The following is a 23,200-nucleotide window of genomic DNA, read 5'->3' as shown; positions in this document are numbered from 1 at the left end:
AATAAAATACCTCCTCATTGTTAAGCATAGCACTTGGCCCATAAAAAGTATTCAAATATTAGGTGTTGCTTTTAATGTGACTAGAGAATATCCCCACATCACTGTTGCCACTGCTAACACTCCTGCAAATGCCTGGTTTCTAACTTTGGTTTTAAGCCAAGTTCTTTACAACAGACTTTCAAAGCCCTGCACATTCTGGTTTCTCTGTGATCTTTCTGACTTTATCTTCTACAGCTCTCTCTCCCATCCCCAGAATACACACACATTCACACTCACTGTGCTGCATACATGTGACCTGACTTTCTTCACGTTTCTTGAACAAATCATGCTCCTACCTCAGGCCCTTTGCACTTTCTGTTGGCTTTCCCTGAAATATTCTTCTGATATCACAGGTCTGTGTCCCTTACCTCTCTCAGGTCATCGATTAAAGATTACCTTCTCAGGAATGTCTACCCTGGTCACCCCATTTAAAATTATGACACCCTTCCTCTGTAGTCCATGTCCTCCTTCCTTGCTTTAATTGTCTCTATAGCATTTGCCACCATCTGACACACTATATATATTTTACTTTTGTATTGGCTGTCTCCTGACCCTACCACATACACTTGCTCATACACTCAAGTGTAAGTTCAGGGAATTTTGTCTACAAATTTCTGCATCTCTGATGCCTAGAATTGTTCCTAGCACATAGTAAGTGCTCAATAAATATTTGTAGAATGGATGATTGAGGCCTAATTGAAATATTACTATCTTAGTGAAGCTTTTCTAGTACCCCCAGGCCTGGTTACTGTCTTTTCTATATTCCTAATACTTAATACACTTTTCTATTATAACTTTTATCAGACTGTATTTTTGTGGAAAACATATTTAAAGCTCTTAAATCTAGCCAGATGGTATAATTCAAAAGCACATTTTTATTTAATAGACTGAAGCCTCACATCGTACAGATTTGATTGAATGATTACAGAAATCATAATGCTCTGAGTGTTTTTAAATTGCATTCACATCATATTCTATGAGTTATTCTACAAAATTAAATCCAAGCTTGCGAAAATCTAAGAAAAAGCAAATTAGAAATAAATTCCAACACAGAGAGAAATCTTATCTCATGCAATGGCGTGTTCTGTGTTTTAACATCATGGATACCTTGCTATTTTGCCAGCAAGTAGGAGACTTAAAAATTCTGCCTTTTGAGCATGAATAATCTGCAAAGACAAGTAATCTCAAAAGTCAATTCTAGAGGAGCATACCTGTGCCTGTTGGTTTTGAAGACGGCTTTCTTCATCTGGAGGAAAATATTATTCACCAATTTTTCTTAAATAAAATGCTATTACTTAAGGCCAGGAGGTATTTGCATGTCATGGAAATCTCACCAGATCCAGAAGAACTAATAAAATCTTCCTATGCCTCTGGGTTAAAGGTAGTGAGGAAGAGCCAGTCTCAAATACATTTCTGTGCCACCAGTGCAATTTCAGTGCCAGTACCATTGGCCGGCCAATCATATACTTTTTCACTGCTGTCGTTTTGGGTGTGAAGCATATATTTCAGCCATTGATAACTACTGTACCTGCCATTCCCTACTGGAAAATATCTTAAAATATACACATGGGGGGAATGGCTTGTCTCGAACCAGCAGAGGTGACTGCTAAGTGGAATCTTCTGTCTGTATTTGAGGTGATAATGATCTAAGGAAGCCCCGATCTAAGGTGATGTGACAGCTGTGAATGCCTTTGACAGCAGTGATTATCAGCTTCAGCGAACACATTTTTAACCTGAAAAAAGGCATTCGTGATGAGTAGGTGTTTCTGGGACTGAATCAAGATTAACATTCATTCCTGTCTAGTGAATTCATATCTTCTCTGCTATCATGGTTTAGAATTTCTCAAATCCAAGGCAATGCAAAAATCCCTGTTCTAGATGAACCATATGTGTTGGAGAAGTGGAGGGATGATGATTTCTGTCAATACAGAATTATTTGTGCTCTCTGGCCTAAGTTCTAAGAGAAACATGATTGTGCTATAAGCTAGGGACTCAAAATAAAAATTTGAGTTAATGCCGGGGTTCAGTCTTCCTCGATTGCACCTGTGTGCTGGGACCTCTTGCTGATTTTTCTTTTTTCTTTTTTTTTTTTTTTTTTGGCTCCCTGTTCTCATGCTTCCGGCTCTGTATCCTCCGAGTCCATTTTAGAAATCCAGTTCTACAAACAGGCACTTTAAACATTTGTTGTTTGTTTGTTTTTTATTTTTGGTGGATCTAGACCTCAAGAGGGGCCTGAAAGTAGGATCAATTCATTTGATGCTTAACAGTTGGTCATTAATTAATACATCCTTCCTGTATTGCTGGGAGCTTTTTAGTACAAATACTTGCTGATTCCCATTAGTTGCAGATACGTTAGATACACCCCTGATTTAGTATATCTCTTCCTGGAATATCTTGCTTCAGTCATAAAATTCATGTTTTTATGAAAAATTGCAGTGCCTCCTACCTGTTAAAAGATTTCATTATTTTATTCAGTAGTTATTGATGTGTCTGACCTGAAACCCAGCCTCTTAAAAATATCTTTAAGAACATCTTATCAAATCTAGTAAACATATCTTTTTCCTTATCTGATTCATACTCTCTGTGACGTTTGACCTTAGAGACCTCTCCCTCCTTTGTGAGACCTGCTTCTCCTTTGGGCCCACTGAAACCACTCTTTCCTGTGATTTGCACTACTAGGTAAAACCCTTCACGGTCTCTTTCTGCAGGTTTCTCTTTTATCATCAGCCTTTAAAGAGTTTCATCTCAGGTCTTCTCTTTCTCCCTGAATGAGAGAACTCACAGCTGTAATGACCTCCTGTTATATAACTTCCTCCAAATAATATGTATCTCCAAGTCAAACACATCTCATCACATTAAGACCTATATATTCCCTTATTCAACAAATACTTAGTGAACACCCACACTACATGCTAGTATTGACCACTAGCATGTTCTAGAGGTACTTCTCTGTGTCCAAAACACATTACGAGAACCTTTCTTCCAAAAGAACAATTTAACCTGTATTCCTTAGCTTGATAAATGGTACCATTATCTACTTGGCCACGCACGTCATACACTTGGGATTCATTTGAGCTGTCTCTTCTTCCTTCATTATCCACTCTTAACTCCTACCAACGATTGCATCCACATCCAGTTAGTCACCAAATCCTGAGTTATATCCTATGAATTTTACAACCCCTTGCCTCTGTCTTAGTTTAGGTCTTCAAAATGAGTCAAAGAGTGATGAAGACCTAAACTGCTTCTTCAGTATATCCACGATACTACTGTCAACATCAGACTTTTTTGTTATGATGCAAGTGTCACCATAAATTTCCCTTCTTACAGCACTTTGTGGTTCCAGGTCACCTTCAGAATTAAGATCAAGCTCCTTCGCTTGGCCATAAGACCTTTCTGCACCTTCATCCTTGCCCCATCTCCTGCCACTGTGTTCTCTGTCCATACTAAACAGCCTGCTGTTTCCCAGAGATGTTATAACCTTTCCTACCTCTGCATGTAGGAATAGTTGCTTGAAAAGCCCTTTATCTTCCCTCTACACTGCCATTCCTCTTTTAAATGACAATATAGCCTAATGGATAAGCGTGTGAACTTTTGGGCTAAGAAAACCTAATATCCAATCCTGAATGAGTTGCTTCTCATTGAACTTAATGTTTTCTCATTAGGGTTGTTGTGAGAATCAAATCAGATTATATTTGTTGAATAAACGAATTCATTATATATTCATTGAGTGCCTACTATCTGCCAGGTCCTGTTCTAGGAACTGCAGATAGAGCAGTGAACAAAACTCCTGAAGCCTTTGCTCTAAGGGATCTCACATTCTGTCTGGTGCATAGAAATGAACTGTAAAAAAAAGGTTCCTATTATTACTCATCCAATATTTTAGGTGTACTTTTCAGACTTACTTCCAAGTTTCCATTCTGACTTAGGTGCTCACCTTCAATGGTCCCATCCCACCCTATGTGGTACCATTGCTATAGCACTTGTGTTGTAATCATAATTGACAGTTATTTTTACCCTTGCTCACCTACAACACTGGGAGTTCCTTGAAGTGAAAGCCTGGGACTTTTCTTTTTCACCAGCTCCTAGTATACAAGGAAGTCCGTTTGAAGTTTCAAATGGATGAATGAATGTTTTAGGATATGCCTAATATATTACTTAAAAATTACATTTGCCACTAAAGAGCATTTGTTATATAGCCACTGGGGTAAGTGCTTTAAATATGTTATATAATTTAATCTCCATACAGCAGCACTATGGAGAAACCAGCATCATTACCTTACTTTATCAATGAGGAAACTAAATGTTAGAGATACAAAGTAACTTGCCAAGGTCATAGAACCTGCATCTGGTGAAGTCAAGCCCAGGACCCAGGCCCCCTCTTTAATGCTGATGCTTGGTGACAGGAGTTATTTTCCAATAGGCAGTTGCAGGTGAAGGGCAATGGTCAGCACATGCTTTATTTTAGATGTACCCATGCACATAAGACAAAACCTGAATCCACAGTCATATGTACAAACACATTTTAGCTTAGTCTTTTTTTCCCCCTCTTAGGATGACCTGGCTAATTCTCCCTACCCTGCTGGGTAGTGGGGAACCAGAAATAGTGTTAAACTTACTAGTTCACAGTATTACAGCCTCTTCCATTGTAGACCATCTTTGGATGGATGGTCTAAATCATCTCTTGGGTGACTATTCGGTCTCTATATATCTTTCCTTTCCCTGGCCCCTCTGCAAGATGGTGTCTATAGGAATAGGTGAGTGGGGCTTATAGGAACACAAGAGGGTGGGAGAGTAGGGGCCTCCTGGTCTCACACTGGTTCTTGGGCTTGTAATATCTGAGTCTGCTGAGGAGTCACTGGTCTGATCTCATCCATGGGCATTCTGCTGGTGGTCTATGCTGACCCCTACAGCTGTAGTATCTCTCTCTCTACAGGTGTGGGCCTGGCCCTGTGTAGATTCCTCAGAGCTGGCTATTTCTCCTATTTGGGCTCTGCCTTCAATGTTCCATTCTGTGGACCCACTTAAATATCACTTCACCTCTGCTGTAAAGACACTCCCTCCTGACACCCTCTACCCCCACCACCATCACAAACTCAGCCCTCTGATAGCAACATCTGCTCCACTTCCTGATTATCCCCTTATAGGACAGACAGAAACTTCTAGATACCTTCTACATTGCATGCTAGCAAAAGAAAAGTCTGAGAGTGAAATTTAAGCCTACCCTCTCCTTAGTCATACTAAGCCACCGATTTTAGTCTTTACTGTGATGAGGCTACACCTTGCTTGGTGTTGGGGAGACCCTCCTTATGGTAGTGGTTTCCTAGAGTATCAAAAGGGAAATGATGCAAAAGGAGTTCCTTAGGTTTAGGCTTTGCCTTCAGCCTATCCAATGTCTCCCTTCTAGGATTTGAGCCTAGAGACCTGGAGCTGGGAGGCCCTGCCTTGTCCTCCCTTCACCCATTCTTTCTACCCTTAGTTGGGGCTGGAAAGGGTGAGTTCTTCCCTCATCCTTCCTGCATTTTCTGTACTTTCCCTATATCATACCATTCTGCTTCTCCAAGTGGAATTTGCCCTCCCTTTTCCCTAGGGCTCAGCTGGAAAATGGCTGCCAGGTAACCTGATTTATGAGGAGAGGAACGAAAACACATCTGTTTAATATTTTCAAATTATTACCCCTGTTACCCCTGCATCTCAGAGGGTAATCACTGGTCTCTGGAGTTCTGTGGGTCCCTTTATAGTAGTGTGGCTCAGAGCAGTCTTAGAGGAAGATTTACAGGGCCCTTGGGGCCCTTCACCTGACTCACAGCCCCTCCCTTTTTAGACCATCAGCCCAAATTCTTGGCCATCATCCCACCCCTTCCTTCATGAGCAGACTAGAAACAAAGTGGGTGTGTTCTCTCCACAAAATTAGTTAGTATGATCAATGAACTATGCATTCAAATTCTGACAAATTTAGTCCCCACAATGACACAAATTATGTTTTACATATTACTTAAATATGGGATCATGGAAAAGTGATCTGTACTAAAGAACCCAGATTGAGAGCATACTCTGAGGACATTAAATATTTGATTTGTAGACTGTGCCTTTCAATTTCAGACTGTCCCCCCTAAAAGGGGAAGTTTTGTGAAAGGGAGCAAATTAGTAAGGAAATTGACAGCAGCAGGTCAAGTAACAGAAACAGTAAGAGGAAGCATGGGTCTTTGCAAGAATGACTACACTGTCATGCCCCTTTAGCTCATAGTGCAATGTGAAGCTTGGTGTGTATCTTTGGTACTTAGATATTCATCTGTGTACCTTGTAAGTCTTAGGTCAGAATTGGATCTGATTGTATAAGAAAAAAAATCTTATGTAAAGTGAGATGTGGATGAAGGAATCAACTTGTGCACTGTGGACTAACTGGAGAAGCAAAAGATAAAATTATTAAAATAATAGCCCAAGAGGAAAGTATAAAATAGAAAGGAAAAAAGTAGGGCCCCTTGTTTGAGATCATCATTACCATCTGGGTTGTAAAACATTTGATTCTAATTCCAGAAACTTGATACCAGAAATAACTTATTACCAGGGACATATGCTGAAGAATTGTCAGGAATGACAAAGTATTTACTTGTTTTTAATATCTGTATCACAAAATGATAAAGCTGATAAACCATACAATGATATGGAGTGAGTCATAGCTTAATACTTTCTGACACATATATTTATGCTGTATCTTTTACACCCCAATTCTTCTTCCCTTTTCACCCTATAAAAGGTCAGAGACCACTGCTGATAAGCAGAGAATCCTTCAAAATCTCTCCTGGCTGGGCGTGGTGGCTCATACCTGTAATCCTAGCACTTTGGGAGGCCAAGGTGGGTGGACTGCCTAAGCTCAGGAGTTCGAGACCAGCTTGGGCAACACGGTGAAACCCTGTCTCCACTAAAATGCAAAAATTAGCTGTGTGTGGTGGTGTGCACCTGTAATCCCAGCTACTTGGGAGGCTGAGGAGGGAGAACTGCTAGAACCCAGGAGGCAGAGGTTGCAGTGAGCTGAGATTGCGCCACTGCACTCCAGCCTGGGCGACAGAGCGAGACTCCGCCTCTAAAAAATAATAATAAAAAAAAATCTCCTCTCCTCTGTGGAGGACAGCACTGAACATATGCAGGGTCTTTTGAGTTTATAATCTAACCCGTAGACGGCACAGTGCTAGCAATTCTGTTCACAGTTATCTTTTCACAACAGTCATCTTGGAAGTACTTAATTCTTACCTTGATTTATAATATTTATTGAGCTCATATTACAGATCATTACTGTCCAGTCACATTGATAAAAGCATGTCACTTGGAAGCTTCAGTTCACCTCCTAGTTGTGTGACCTTAAGCAATTTACTTAATCTTACTAGTTTACTCATCTTTAAAATGGGAATAATAATAGTATTTGTCACATAGCCAATATATTTGAAAACTGCATTGCAAGGATATAGAACAGCTTGAATGTTAAGCACTTTCAAATACTAAATGAGGTGATCACTTGTGTAATTCAAATGGAAATAGAATAAATGGCAACGAATTAATGATCTGTATCAGGAGGCAGCATAAAAAATTTGAATTGGAGGGTTTTGGGTAACTGTGATGTTCTAAAATGGTGGTTATCTTTTTTTAACAGAAAACCCCTCTTTGGGATTCCTTTGTACAGATGATCTCTTAATTTGCCATCTTTAATCCTCACATTATTAAAGGCTACATTGATTAGAAGGAAATACAGCTTCCTTGTAGGTTTTTGCTTTTTGGCTTGTTTTTGGGGAGATGGTTGCTGCTATTTGGAGAAAGGGAGAAAGGCAGAAATGTTAACCTCTTAGTCTGATACCTTTTCTACAAGCTGGCAGGTTTTTCTGAAACCTGACCAAGTTTAATTGTCATGGCATAAAAACTTGGTATTGAAGGAGTTAAAGGGTCTCCTACACCCCTTTGCATGAATCGTTCTTTTGTGTACACAGCTGCAGTTGGAGCACGGGTCGGAAAGGAAATGGTTAGAGGAAGAGCTGGTTTTCAGACAAGGCGAGTCTGCGAGGGGGGCTGCAGGGTGGCCTGGGGTTTTACATGCCAGATGTAGGCCTACCCCGGTGCCTGCCTGGAGCTGCTGGCGTGGTCACGCCGCGGCCCTGTGCGAATTGAGGCGAGGTGATGAGTTAGCGGGTTGCCATGGCGACAGGCCGGCCACGTGACCAGGGTGCTGCTGCCGGCGCTCTGACGTCAGCTGCCAGAGGGCGGGGCCGCAGGAGGGCGGGGCGCGAGCGGGAGCTGGGAGAAGGCAGTGAGCGAGCAGGCGGCAGGCACGGTCCGTGCGGAGCAGGCAAGCGAGCGGGAAGACGCAGCTACCTTCCTCACCAGCCAGCCCACAGCAGTTTGTTCCCTTTCTCGGGAGTGCGCCAATGCCTGGGCCGACCCAAACCCTGTCCCCAAATGGCGAGAACAACAACGACATCATCCAGGATAATAACGGGACCATCATTCCTTTCCGGAAGCACACAGTGCGCGGGGAGCGTTCCTACAGGTAATGGGGCTGGCACGAGAGCAGCGCCGGGGACCGCGGTGAGGGCGCGCGGAAATCCAGCCCGTTATATAATGGAGCAAACACTGCCTGCGACCCCTGCTGCAGGCATACATTTGTGAAGGCGGTTGTGATTATTTGGTATCTGTTTCCATGTGTCATGTTGGGTTTGCATTGAGGCTCCGCGACTGCAGATGGAAAGCATTTTGTGAATAGGTTTGCTGCCTGCAAGGGGTCTCCCTCCATCTCTTTCCTTCCACACTGATAAAAATGCATGCTGTTTTCCCCCCGCTGTCCAAAGGGAGACAGGCAGTAGCACTTCCTTTCCTCCTTCCCTTTTAGATTTTAAAGGAGCCATTAGGTAGCTGTGCCAAAAGGCAGAAAACGGGAGGATGGGGAGAAAAACGTTTGCGCTTAACCTGGAGAGTGTGCAGGAAAGATGGAATCCTCTAGATTAAGCTGCAGTCTGTGATGTTAAACCGCCAGATTGATGGAGCTTTGTAAGAATTCTGCTCGCTGATTGGTGCAGGGATTGACAGCAGAGGTCACAGTGTCAGACATTCACCAAAATTTTCTCCATAGAACCCTAGGTTTGTTAGAAAGAGACTAGACTGTAAAGGACTTGAAAAAAACTGGGCGCTGTTTTGCATTTTCTAAGGAGTTTATGGCCACCGCTTGGGTGGGGAGCCTTTCCTTCTTATTTACAGTAGGAAGGTAATTCCTCGTATTTTACTGAGGTCTGTTTTGAGGATGGGACTGATCTTGGTCATTGTATTGTGAGCCTTTTGATTAATGAGTTGGCCTGTACAGTTGGCATCATTTTTACATTAACATATCTGGCAATATGTTCTAGTAGATAAGCTCATTAAAATTGTTTGCATTGTTTGATAAGGATAACAATGTAATGGAGAATGCAGCTAGAGTCTTATGCAGCTCAAGGCCAGACTTGAAGGGAGACTGATAGCTTCAGTCATATTTCCTCTGAAGTTCTTTTGTACTGGGGTAGTTATTTTTAAATGTTACCTTGATAAACGCTAACAATGCTTTTGCTTTGAGGCAGAGCACACATACCTCTAAAGCGCATCCTCTCAGCTAATGAGCAACAGGAAATAACTCTTTTTTTCCTTTTTAGAGCCGTCATCTAAACATTTAGATGGCATTATGGGTAGAATATTGTGTGTATAAATGTTGCATATCACAAAATAGGACCAGAAAGTACCCTACTTCCTTTCTCTTTGGCCAAAGAAATGCACTATTTGTTGACTCAAAAAAAAAAAAAAAATTATAAGCAACCTTTGCCCTGTCATCTCTGGCAGTTATATAAATACTTGAAGTTAATTTTGGCTGTGCCCATGAGGTCACCAAAATCTCATGCCTTATGGTTCCAGCTAATGTGTTGACATGGCATTCTTACAGATTTCAAGTGCTTGTTATTCTCTTAATGTAAATCAAAATTGGTCCACAACTTCTGGGGCTCTCCTTTCAAGACCCTGTGATTGGAAATTTGGGCCTCTGCTCTTCTTACTCCTCCACCTTTTTCCTCCGTGACCATCCCAAAGCCTAAAAATAGAATTTAAAAACAAAAAACTTGAAGCGATTTTAAATCTTACTTGTTTGAACTGTTTTTTTTTTTATAGAAAATAAATTTGAAGCCTTTATTTTCTAGATGATTTAATCCCTGCTGTGTAGGTAGCAGTTGCTTTTAAGACAGAGTTCGAATTTTACCCCATGGGCCAAAGGAAGTTGCCTGGTTGGGTTTTATTACTCATGTAAACTAACTTGAAACGGCAATGGAAAATCATTTGACAGAAAGGTTAAATGTTACGTTTTGTTGACAGATTATTGCTTTAAAATGAAATTTTATTTACCTCTTTAATTCAACCCAAGCTATTATTTGCATTTCCTAAATTATTTCCAGTTTGCTTTCTGAGTCCCTATAATGGTGTTCAAAATTATGTAAAAACAAAACTGAATTTTAATAAAGATCTTATTGAACAAATTCTTAAGTCACTAAGAGCATCACTGCATTTGTATTTGATATAATAGGATTACTGGATGATATAGTGAGAGGTGTCATAGACTAAATGAAGAAGGAAGCCTCTCAAATTGCATTTGTCTTGTGTTATACAAAGGGTGCACATGGAGTCAGACACATAACGATGTTTTCCTTCGTCTGTTTTTCTTTCAAAGTGGATGTCCAGTGTAATAATTACCACTTATTTTCTTGGAGGGGCATAGGAAAAGGAAAAATGTGATACATTTTTCTATCCAGGAAACATTCCATCATGATTTTGGCATCCCAAGACTGGAATAATATAGCCATTTAATTGCTGAGGAAACTTGGAAGGCAATTTGAAAGTATGAGTAGAGAGTTAACCAAATAAAAGTTTTGCCTTGGCTATAGGTTTGGTATAGCCCTCAACAATGAAGGTATGCCTGGAAGCTCTGGGTGGAGTCCCTTATGGTGGGGTGGGGTTGAGTGAGCCCAGTTCCCGGGCAAGATCAGAGGGAATCTCTCCCTGGATCCTTTACTGACTCCTAGGTAGGTCCCCCACAGGTCCTTTATCTTAGGCTTTTCTTTTTTTTTTTTTTTTTTTTTTTGAGAGAATTTTGCTCTTGTTGCCCAGGTTGGCGTGCAATGGCTCAATCTCTGCCCACTTGCAACCTCCGCCTCCCAGGTTCAAGAGATTCTCCTGCCTCAGCCTCATGAGTAGCTGGGATTACAGGCATGTGCCACCACGCCCGGCTAATTTTGTATTTTTGGTAGAGACGGGGTTTCACCATGTTGGTCAGGCTGGTCTCCAACTCCTGGCCTCAAGCGATCCACCCGCCTTGGCCTCCGAAAGTGCTGGGATTACGGGTGTGAGCCACCGTGCCCAGCCTTAGGCTTTATTTTCTACCTTTGCCTGTTACATATAAAAATATCTAGCCCCCGGTCTTAGAGGATATTATGAGGCTAAACTCAATATTTAAAACAAATAATTTCCTTCAAAAGCTATGTAAACATAAGAATACTGTTGTTACTGAAAAAGGGCTCTTGGACAAGAACGTCTCACCTTGCTGGCAGCACAGGTGAGAGGAGGAGCGAACACCTAGAGGATAGGGTGGCTTCCCTGAGAATTGTTAATGGGCAAGCAGTCATTCTTTGGAGGAGGAGACATTACTGTTATAGCATTTGCACCATATTGTTCATAAGTAAGTCAAATTTGGTTCCTGACCCACGTCTCTTAATCCAGGTATCCGACAGTGTAAACAAAACCCATTTTCACAGCATGGAACAGAATGGGCAGCAACTCATTAGTGAAACTAGTGTGCACCTTGATTAGAAAAGCAAGTTTCCTTTAGAAAATCACCCCTGGATTAGTCATTCCAATTGAAAAAAGTACAAAAATGGCTTTGCAGAGTTGTAAGGACATGTTTTCACTCCTGTGTGATCTTCCCAGCCTCAGCTTCCTCCCTGTGTTTATGAATGCTAGAAATCTATATGTTTTAAGAGCTGCTTAAAAAATAAATGTGGTGTGGGCCATCCGAGGTGACACTGTTTAATTCACAGAGTGAATGAGTCGTGCTCTGGATCTCCCTGGAGAGGATACTCCCTATAGCTCTGTTTCATGCAGATGCTAGTCGGAAATGAGATTTATTAACTGGCTCTCTGCCTACTGCATCTTTGTTTGTATACTCCAGGCTTTTAAGAATGAATGTATAAGTCTAGAGGACTGTTTCCACATGGGGGTTTTGAGCATCCGACTACAGTAGCACATGTTTCTGAATACTTAAAAAAAAAATTACTTGGCCCCAGGAAATGGATTGTAAAGTAAAGCAAAACTAAAATGTAAGCCTAAAGCATTGGCCGTAACATCCAGCTTTGCCAGTTTTAAAAAACATACTGTTGTTAAGGAAAACAGAGAAATATCGTAATATTGTGCCGGTGTGTGTGGTTTTTTGTGCACATGTGTGTATAAAAGAGTTGTGAAAGTGTGTTCCATTCAGTAGAGGCTATTGTAATGTGGCTCGCTTTTATCAGAACATAGGCTTCACATCGCATTCCCCAAAACAGTAGTTATAGATGGCAAAAGTCTTGGTTCATGTCTTTATTATGTATTTGTTAGTGTCATCTAGGTTTAATACTGTCAAAGGAGGTTTTCAAAAATAAAGATTTTTGTCCTTACTATTTTTCTTAGTGTTTGTAAAAATCAGAAGATTACTTGATGCTTTAGTACGTGCCCAACTCTGGAACTTCTTTTACAGATTTTCAGAGCTTCTGTTAAATGGGATGGTCTTCTGGGTGCTCTTGCTTTGGGGAGAGGCTCTTACAGCAGAGCTGTGAGATTGTCCTCTGAAATTCGGAAGGTTGATTTCCTTATGCAGCATCTTTTCTTTATAGGGACATCTTGAAGCTGCAGTGAATAATTCTATTAATTGGAACGGGAAATTTGGGACTAATTTAAATATTCTGTTTGGTTTAGAGAATTAATTAATTGGACGAATATTTGAAAGTCTGCTCTGGCCAAGGTCTGTGCTAGATGCCCCTTGAGGGATCTTGAGTCCTAGTAAAGTCAGATGGGAAACAGCTCATTTTGTAACAGACTTACAGTGTTGTTGGTATTTTGCTTAGTCTGATAGCGAAAGTGGTTTGCATTTCCTGAACCCCCAGTGACCCAAAGGGGGAAGAAAGTTTCTCTGAAGGCCAGTATGCTGTAGGAAGCTAAAAGACACTGTGAGAAACCAAAAAATTTGCTGAAAAGAATGTAGGCTTTAGGATCAGGCAGAATTTTCATTGGCCTGGCCAGGTGTGTTGGGCAGTGGTAGAAAATAAAAGCATTGAAAAGCAGGCGGGGTAGTTGAAACTTGGAAATAAGAAGCTACTGAAAGTTTATTGACTGAAGATAGTGTAACGAAAACAGATGCCTACTGCAGTGGATCTTCAGTTTTGAAATGAGAGCTGAAGAGACAACGGGGTCCACCAATGCCCCACTGTGTGGGTGTAGAATCGCTAGAAAATACTTAATGCCATGTGAGAGCTTGAGCCCCCTAATGTGCAAAGATCAGGACAAGGTAGATGTTCTCTGGCTCGCGATGTCTTTCCTTGAGTAGAAGCAATGAATGCAGCTTTGTTCCATAATGAGACTGGTACTTAGCTTAGACAGTGGCGTTTATATTTGCAGATGCCCACTTCATAGCTATCAGTCTAACTTTTAGGAGTGGCAAGTGTGGAGAGTTTCCACTATTCTGATCTTCCTAAACAATGAACCAGGTTTCTGGTTCATTATGAAGCATCTTCCCTTGGCATTTAATGCCGTAAAAAGTACAGATATGGCTGAAGAAACTGCTCAGAACACTCCCTATGACTTTGGGGCCAATTCCTCTGACAGTTAGAAGGTTATCACCTTGGTGGCAGACTCCGGAGTGGATGAAATTTACCCTAAATAGTGTGTGTGTGTTTACTACTTCTTTTAGTCTATTTCACTTTAAAGGACAAATTGATTTTCTTCTCTCCTGTGAGAAGTGTCTTTTTTCTATGGTGAATTAAGGTAGAATATATATCTAAGAGTAGTTTTGTTCTTCCTGACTTCAGGCCATCTTTCAGGCATCTGCCTCTGTAATGGTACACTGAGTATGTCAAACTTAGCCAATATCTGAAGCACTATTCCAACAGCTCTTTTTCTTTCTAATACTCCACACACGTCCCATTGGTATCATACAAACCTTGTTTCTTAGCTCATTTTAAAATTTTGATTGTTTATCTTAGTGTTTCTGGGCCCTTGGTCTTTATTATTAGATTGAGAGAATTCTCTCAAAGTGGAAACCTACAATTCACATAGGCAAAAAATTATGCAACATTTGCCTTATAGCATAAATCAAAGAAATTTCTCCTAAATATGTTTTTATAAAATGCCTCCCCAAAGATGGTCATTTACTTTAATGAGAATAAATCATTAGCAAGGTAAAGACTGAACAGAGTTTTATAGGCCACCAATACATAATTTCTTAGTAGGTTACAAAAAAAAAAAAAAAAAAAAAAAAAAAAAAACCACTGTGTTTTCAGTGTCAGGTCTCCCCAAGTGAATTAAGATTTTACTCACTTGAACCAGGACAGAGTTTCTTAAAGAATTATTCTCTTTTCTAAAGGAGCAGAAGTTTGTGATAAATACATGAAATGATCAAGTTGACAGCAGCTTTGAGTGATGGTGTCGTCTAATGCTAATCTAGTTAAGAAAATATGGCAAAAACTCAAACTTTCTGTGATTTCTAGGCCTCTCTTGGTTCCAGCAGGTAAAATGACCATGCCGGAAGAGTCTGATTTTAGCAATGACTTTGGAACAGAAAGAGGACATGGCAAGAGGTTTAACTGGCTCACAGTTCTGCAGGCTGTATAGGAAGCATGGCACCAGCATCTGCTCAGCTTCCGGGGCGGCCTCAGGGAGCTTTCTCTCATGGCAGAAGGCGGAGCTGGAGCAGGCATGTGTTATGGCCAGAGCAGAAGCAAGAGAGAGGGAGTGGAGGGGGAGGTGCCACACACTTTTAAACAACCAGCTCATGTGAGAAGTCACTCAGTGTCATGAGGACCTCATCAAGCTATGAGGTACCTGACCCCATGACCCAGACACCTCCTACCAGGCCCCATCTCCAACACTGGGGATTACAGTTCAACACAAGATGTAGAGGGGACAATATCCAAACTATATCATATATTTATATAATATTAACACATATACTATATATATGTGTGTGTCTGTGTGTATTTATACATACATTCACTATAGAAAGTATATATACACATACACTTTTAGAAAGTATAATTATATGTGTTATATATAGTATTAACACATATATTACATATACATATACTATATTCACACATATATAGTAGTAGCAAATATGTATTATGTGTGTATGTATACTACATACATATAATATATATGCTATTAACACATATATTTGTGTGTATATGTTTATAGTATATGTATTAATACTATACATACACTATACACTATACTATATGTATATACTATTATATATAGTATATGTGTTAATACTATGTCTAACACAGCAATGGTGAGAACTGGGCATTTATAGTATGTGTTTATATATATCTAATGTGTATGTAACACATAGATATGTATATATAATTATACTTTCTTTTTTTTTTTTTTTTTTTTTTTTTTTTTTTTTGAGACAGAGTCTCGCTCTGTCGCCCAGGCTGGAGTGCAGTGGCGCAATCTCGGCTCACTGCAAGCTCCGCCTCCCGGGTTCACGCCATTCTCCTGCCTCAGCCTCCTGAGTAGCTGGGACTACAGGCGCCCGCCACCGCGCCCGGCTAATTTTTTGTATTTTTAGTAGAAACGGGGTTTCACCGTGGTCTCGATCTCCTGACCTTGTGATCCGCCCGCCTCGGCCTCCCAAAGTGCTGGGATTACAGGCGTGAGCCACCGCGCCCGGCTATAATTATACTTTCTAAAATTATACTTCCTAAAGGCATTTTGGCTATCCATAAAAATTTATACAGCAGAAAATACACATTTTTATAGAAATTCAAATTTTAATTGTGCGCAGAATCGATCATGAAATTTAGGGCCAGTGTTTGTTGTTGCATACAACTAAAAAGACGGTGCTGTTGATATGAGACACCCTTTGGATTTCCGCGATCCTATTTCATTTTTAATAGAAGTAACACTTGTTTTTGTTTTGTTTTGCTTTAAAGACATTAATTTTTTGTTCTTTATTTAGTGTCAGCCTACCCTGGCAAAGCCCTAGGAGGTAATTTGTCAAAAACGCCAGAGATACTGACATCTCTGGGAGGCTTTCCTATGTTCACAGCTATACTGTGATTATGAACAGTGGTATCCCTCATTGAAAGGCCCTCTATGATTCCCTGTGAGGCCTTCATTGGTGCTGTGCAAATCAGGAGAAGGTGAAGCTAAGTGGACTCCTTCCCCTACTCCCTCACACCATCTATTTCCTTTTTATCATTTTGGAATGCCAGAAAGTGTTTTCAGGTTCTAATAATGTCATTTTTAAAATCCTCACTCTTGGGTTTTACACAATTATTGTTACATTAAAGTTAAGCCAAAATCCTTCTTTTAGCAGACTTACCAAATTCCTTTAATGTGCCAACCTTCCTCCATGCTGGGCCCTTGGAATACAGAGATAAATACTGCACAACCCTCCCTTGATAAGAGCCTCCAGGGGCCTGGACAGCGGGCAAAAGTGCCTGGTGGGAGGGATGTGAGATGGAGAGGTTTCCACACCTGACCCCAGAGTATACACAGGGTGCGTGTTTTGTTTTTTGCTGAGGTGTGGCTGTCATTGGTTCAGAAGTCTTCCTGATAACTTGTCTGAATAAAAGTAATTTTGTGATTATTGTGTTGATACTTGGGAAGGGCAAAATTATCACTCCTATAATTTTCAAAAGCTTTCAGAAATGGAGCGTGTAAGTAAAAATGAGTGTGTACCCTACTATGACCTCTATATTTGTCTTACGAACATAGCCTTGAGGCACAAGCTTAGGCACTGTTGAGTGTTTTTTGTGGCAGGAAGTTCATTTCTCTTTTTCAAAAAGTCACTTGAAAAGTAAGAGGCTTATTTATCTGTTTTGCTCCTCCAATTTTTATATTTGTATTGGTTATCATTAGATTAAAAATACTTCAGTATACTATTACATAAAAAGTGAAAATGAGATCATATATTCATACTTCATTTGTAGAGAAACTGAAAGGATATAAACTAATAATGTTAAGAACTGGGAAGATTAATCACTGTGTACTTTTGTATGTTTTTTTTTTTCCTAAACTGAAACTAAATGCATTACCTCATCAATCAGTGATGTTTCAATTAACCCTTTAATAGCATAGATTTTTAAAGTTAAATAAGTTTCAGTTTGAACTTAATGAGGTTTGCATGTTGAAATATGTTAGGAAACATCTCACAGATATTCATGGACTTACCGAAGTCACATGGATGACAGTAAAGATTTGTCTAATGCAAGTACCATTCTTACATTAAACATCAGTAGTCACAAATGAAATGTGCTCCTATAGCATCTGCCTCATTTAGCCCTTTCAGGTTTCACACATAGCAATCCATAGTGCAGATTTTGTTTCATTTTCTCCAGAGTACATTGAAGCTGCCTGTGTGTTTTGTGATGCGTCCAGCCTGTTTAGTATGCTCTGTGAATCTTACACTAACTGCAAAATAATACTCTCTGAGGATTATTTTAAAATACCCTCTTTGCATTTTTGTTTTCTTCTCATTTATCAGGCTCCTGCCATTTATCAAGTACGGCAAGGGGCCCTGAAACTGAGATTGCAGGTAATTGCCAATTTTTTGGCCACTCTGAGTGCAGTCCTCTGTCCTCCTCCAACTCAGCCTAATCTCCCACCTTAGGGAACTTAATTGGGCAGTATCTGGCCTTCTTGTGACCCCTGCGTGTGATGACGACCAGGAAACAAGCCATCTGCATTCACCATGCATTTCTGTTTCAGCCCCCTCATCCAGGAGTCTGGATGAAGACTGAGAGAACCCCCAGGGAGACTGACCAATTAAAAAAAACAAAGAAGAACAAAGCTTTGAATGTATTATCCTCCGTATAGGGACCTGCTCACTGTCAGCAACTGAAATAAAAAAAACTTGTGGAACTTACGAGCTGAATGTCTCTGCTAGAAAAGGAGGAAGCAGAAGGCAGGGTCATTGGGAGATGGAGTGTGATGGGAAGTGAGTGCAGCATGGAGGAGGGTGAGGGTTTCTTGGGCTGAACATGCCAGCCCCTAGAGCGAGTTCAGTTCTCTGCCTCCCTACCCCCACCCCATCTCTCTGCCTCTCTTTTCAAGGGCAGAATAAACCTTCCCTTCAACACTTGTTCTCCAAGGACAGAAGAAAATGAAGAGCTCTGTGTTAGCCTAGGCAGGGGCCTGGCAGCAGAAGGGAAAGGGAACCAATAAGTCTCTCCCAAGTCCCTTAATGGGGCCTGGAATACACAGTAAATTGTTAAGTTTGGGTTTGGGAAGCCAATTTGGGATGCCAAATTGATAAGTTTGGGTTTGGGAAGCCAATTTCTGAAATTTTTGACAGGCAGATAGCATTGTCATAGCAATGGCTAAGATGTCAGCATGTACCTATTTCCAGCCTGTATGGTAAGTGTGTCACTGCTACCTCAACTCCAGTTCAAAATTTGGTCTGTACCAAAAAGGGAGCCTGGATCGTCCCCTACCTCCTTTCCTAACCCCCAGGAGGACAGTTGGGGTCCTCAAAGTACACAGCCAGGAAGTTGCTTGAAGAAGCAGTTAAGTATAGTGGGCAAAGCTTGGCTCTGGTGTGAGACTTTTATTTTCTGTCCCAACTCCATCCCTTTCTAGGGCAAAATTTTTTTAGCCTCTCTAAGCCTCATTTTCTTACTGTGCATATGGAAATAATAGTAGCACCAACTTCCCAGGGTTCTTATGCAGATTAAATGAGTTACAGAACGTAAGGTGTGCCAAACGGTGCCTGGTGCAAAGTAAATGCCTCAAAGAATGTTAGCTAGTAGTATTGCTTGCAGCTTAAATCTACTCTTTTACCCTGTATTGATAAAAATCTATAATCTTTTTGTTCTAAGTACCCTGTACAATACCTTGCACATAGCAGATGTTCATTAAAAGTTCAAATTGAACCTGGAAAGAAGTCAAACAAATTATACTATAGTCTTTTATTTCCCCTCATCAACTTTATTAAGAATTTATGTACAATAAACTGCAGCCATTTAAAGTGTCTGAGTCAGAGTTTTGGCAGTGTGTCCACCCTGAAGCCATCACCACAGTCAAGATGCGGAACATTTCTATCACCCCCAAAAGACTCCTTGTACCCTTTGCAGTCCAAATCTTCTCTGCCCACAGCCCCGGGAGCCAGTGATCTGCTTTCTGTCACCACAGATGAGATTACCTTTTATATAAATGGGATCACAGAGAATGCACTCATTAGTGTCTGACTACTTTGACTCAGCACAGTGATTTTAAGATTCATCCATGTGGGGTGTCTCAGCAGTTCATCACTCTTTATTGCTGAGTAGTATTTCATGGTATGGCTATACCATGTTTTGTTTACTCACCAATTGATGAACATTTATGTTGTTTCCACTTTTTAGAAATTATGAAGAAAGCTTCTACGAATGTTGTTATACAGGTCTTTGTGGAGGCGTTTTCATTTCTCTGGGGAAAATACCTAGGAGTGGAGTGATTGGGTCATATGGCTGGTGTTTAACTTTTTAAGAAACTGTTTGGTAAACAGTTGTCCAAAACGGTTGTACCATTTTACATTCCTAGCATCCCAGAATGAGAGTTCCGATTGTTTCACATCTTTGGCAACACTTACTATCAGTCTCTGAAATGTTGGCCGTCCTTATGGATGTATAGTGGTATCTCGTTGAGATTGTAATTTCTGTTTTCATGATGACTAATAATGGGTATCTTTTCATGTGCTTATTGGCCATTTGTGTGTCTTCTGTAGTAAAGTGTTCAAATCTTTTTCCATTTAAAAAAATAGTTTATCTTTTTAAATAGAATTATAAACATATTCTGGATAATAATACAGTCTTGAACTGTATTTTAATATGTATAGGTTTTATATTCTTAAATTGAATATAAAGCCTTCCCCCCCACCCACACACAAAAGACCTAGTCTTTGTTCACAATGACTTTTACAGCAATTAGGTACATGGTCTGTCTCTCAGTAAGTACATATTAAATGAGTCTATTTAGGCCAGGCACTGTGGCTCACGCCTGTAATCCCAGCACTTTGGGAGGCCGAGATGGGCGGATCACTTGAGGTCAGGAGTTTGAGACCAGCCTGGCAAATATGGTGAAACCCCATCTCTACTAAAAATACAAAAAATAACTGGGCGTGGTGGCACTTGCCTATAATCCCAGCTACTTTTGAGGTTGAGGCAGGAGAATCACTTGAACCCAGGAGGTGGAGGTTGCAGTGAGCTGAGGTCATGCCACTGCACTCCAGGCTAGGCAACAGAGCGAGATTCCATCTCATAAAAAATAAATAAATAAATAAATAAATAAATAAATAAATAAATAAATGTATTTAATGTGTAAATAGAGGGTAAAATAGTAACAGAATAATTATTTTAGCTGAGAAAAAAAAAAAACAAACCACTGAATCTACCTTAGAAGTTTTATAGGAGAGTGTTAGGTTTGGTAGGTAGTCTTGGTAGATAGGAGATGCTCTTCTAGTTCTGTGGAGAAGAGCCCTATAATTAAGATATTCTTTTGTTTGTGTTGTGTGTCCCCTTCTTGCTAGATTCTGTGATTAAATTTAAGAGGAAAATGTGCATAGAAAAACTTTTTTCTTTAATTGTAACAAGGATACCTACTGTATGTTCTCACTTACAAGTGGCAGCTAAATGATGAGAACTAATGAACACAAGAGAACAACAGGCATTGGGGTCTACTTGAGAGGGGAAGGTGGGAGGAGACAGAGGAGCAGAAAAAAATAACTCATGGGTAGTGGGCTTAATACCTGGGTGATGAAATAATCTGCACAGCACACCCCCATGACGTGAGTTTACCTATGTAACAAACCTTCACATGTACCCCCAAACCTAAAATAAACATTTAAAAAACTAAATAAAAAGAGGGGGGAAAGATAAATGTAACAAGGAGCCATTTGCATGCTTCCAAAATTTTGCCAAGAATAGCCAAAGCACTGGATGCGCCCCTTTTAAAGAATTTTGTGGTGAAGATCCCCAACCTTGACCTCGTTCCATTCCCATTCCATCTAAATTTGGCAGTTTTGTTGTTGTTTGGTTCCTGACTTCTCTAACTCCCTAAGAAGAAATTGTCTCAAGTAAAATTTAGAGCCTGGGAAACAAAAGCTTAGTAAGGTCATAGGTTTGCCTAAAAGGATCGACTGAGGCACCTTGTTTTGGAGAAGATGAGGATCCTTGGCTCCCAGAATCTGTTCAGAAATCTTTCCAGCTAAAAGCCAGTTTCTTAACTACATATGTTTCAAAATCCAAAAATACAAAATAGAAGTTTACTAATGATATCACAAATGTCCTAGGCCTACTACTAGGTTTCGTGGGTGCCGCTTATTTCATTGGACGTGTATTCATTTTATTGCCAAAAGCTTCAGACCGAATTTCAGGTGAGTCGCTGCCTCCATGGTGGCGGTAGTCAGATGATTTCTCTGTGTTCTGGTTGGGACTGAGCAGACCACAGCCACTCAAGGATCCCTTGAGAGCTGCGAGTGTTCTTTTTGCTTTGAGGATGTGCCGTGAATGGAAGCCAAATACTAATAGACAGTACATCCTGTGATTCCCTTAGTTTACGATGGCCAAGGATGTTTGGGATTTTTTTTTTTCTTTTTTTTAATAAGATGATTACTGCTTTTTTTCCTGTTAACAAGGGAGCCCAGATGATGATGTCCATTTGGCTTTTAGGACTCTAACTAGCAAACAACTAAGCCCCTGCAAAATCACATGAAGACATTGGAAAATCTTTTTATGTAAGACAGAGATGATTTGGTCATCGTTCGCAATGAAGTGACCGTCAGTTCTGTTGGCTTGAAATAATAATGAACCAAAGAGGGGAAATGACCAAAGTAGAAGTGGAAATTAAGCATGTTAAAATAAAATTCTGAAATCTAGTATACTGTAGTACACCTGTACACTTAGGTATTATGCAAATATTACATGTGAAGAAAATATGAAAAAAGTTCACAAATGTAAAAATGTTAACAAAAGCAAGATGATTATTACAAACGTGTATATGGATTATATTAGTTTTCCAGGGCTCCCATAACAAATTACCACAAACCAGGTGGTTTAAAATTGGTCCTCTCACAGTTGTGATGTGGGAGGCTAGAAGTGTAAAACCAAGGTGTTAGTAAGGTCGTGCTCCCTCCAAGAGCTTTGGGAGACCCTTCCTTGTCTCTTCCGGCTTCTGTTGGCCCCTGTGTGCTCCTTGGTTCGCAGCTTCGTCACGCCCATCTCTACCTTTCATTATCATGTGGCCTTCTTCATTTGTGCTTTTTACATGGTCGTCTTTTAAGGAACCAGTCATTGGATTGAGGGCCCATCCTAATCCAGTATATCCTCACCTTAACTAATTATATCTGCAAAGACCTTTCTCCAAATAAAGTCATAATCTGAGGTTCCAGGTGGATATGAATCTTACGGGGGACACTATTCAGTTCTCTGTGTGTGTGTGTGTGTGTGTGTGTGTGTGTATACATATGAACCCATTTTTATAAATGACTGTATGTGTGAAACACATACACACATGTACCCTCCACCAGACACACATAAAAGATGTTTAGGGCCAGACGTGGTGTCTCACGCCTGTAATCCCAGCACTTTGGGAGGCTGAGGTGGGCGGATCACAAGGTCAGGAGTTCGAGACCAGCCAGCCTGGCCAACATGGTGAAACCTCGTTTCTACTAAGAATACAAAAATTAGCCGGGTGTGGTGGCATGGGCGTGTAATCCTAGCTACTGGGGAGGCTGGGGCAGGAGAATTGCTTAAACCCAGGAGGCAGAAGTGGCAGTGAGCTGAGATCATGCAACTGCACTCCACCCTGGGTGACAGAGCAAGACTCTGTAAAAAAATGGTGTTTAGGAAGATATGAATATGAGTGTTATAACTGGGTGATG

General features: G+C 40.5%; 1 protein-coding gene across 4 annotated transcripts in view; it reads left to right on the top strand.

Moving 5' to 3' along the window:
• MAPRE2 (microtubule associated protein RP/EB family member 2) overlaps positions 1-23,200 on the top strand; it is a 165,653-nt gene that overhangs the window by 53,326 nt on the left and 89,127 nt on the right. Inside the window, exon 1 of one of the 4 annotated variants that reach the window (XM_050767297.1) lies at positions 8,271-8,572. The exons of 2 other annotated variants lie outside the window; for them this stretch is intronic. In XM_050767297.1, the coding sequence (XP_050623254.1) occupies positions 8,451-8,572 (122 nt within the window). In that variant the 5' untranslated portion in view covers positions 8,271-8,450. Of the gene's footprint in view, positions 1-8,270; positions 8,573-23,200 lie in introns of those variants that run through there. One more of the 4 variants, XM_050767300.1, reaches the window with a different exon arrangement.

This window comes from Macaca thibetana, chromosome 18, assembly GCF_024542745.1.
Source record: "Macaca thibetana thibetana isolate TM-01 chromosome 18, ASM2454274v1, whole genome shotgun sequence".
Classification (NCBI taxonomy): domain Eukaryota; kingdom Metazoa; phylum Chordata; class Mammalia; order Primates; family Cercopithecidae; genus Macaca; species Macaca thibetana.
The sequence above is the reverse complement of the archived record's forward strand: the minus strand, read 5'-3'. Positions and strand labels throughout refer to the sequence as shown.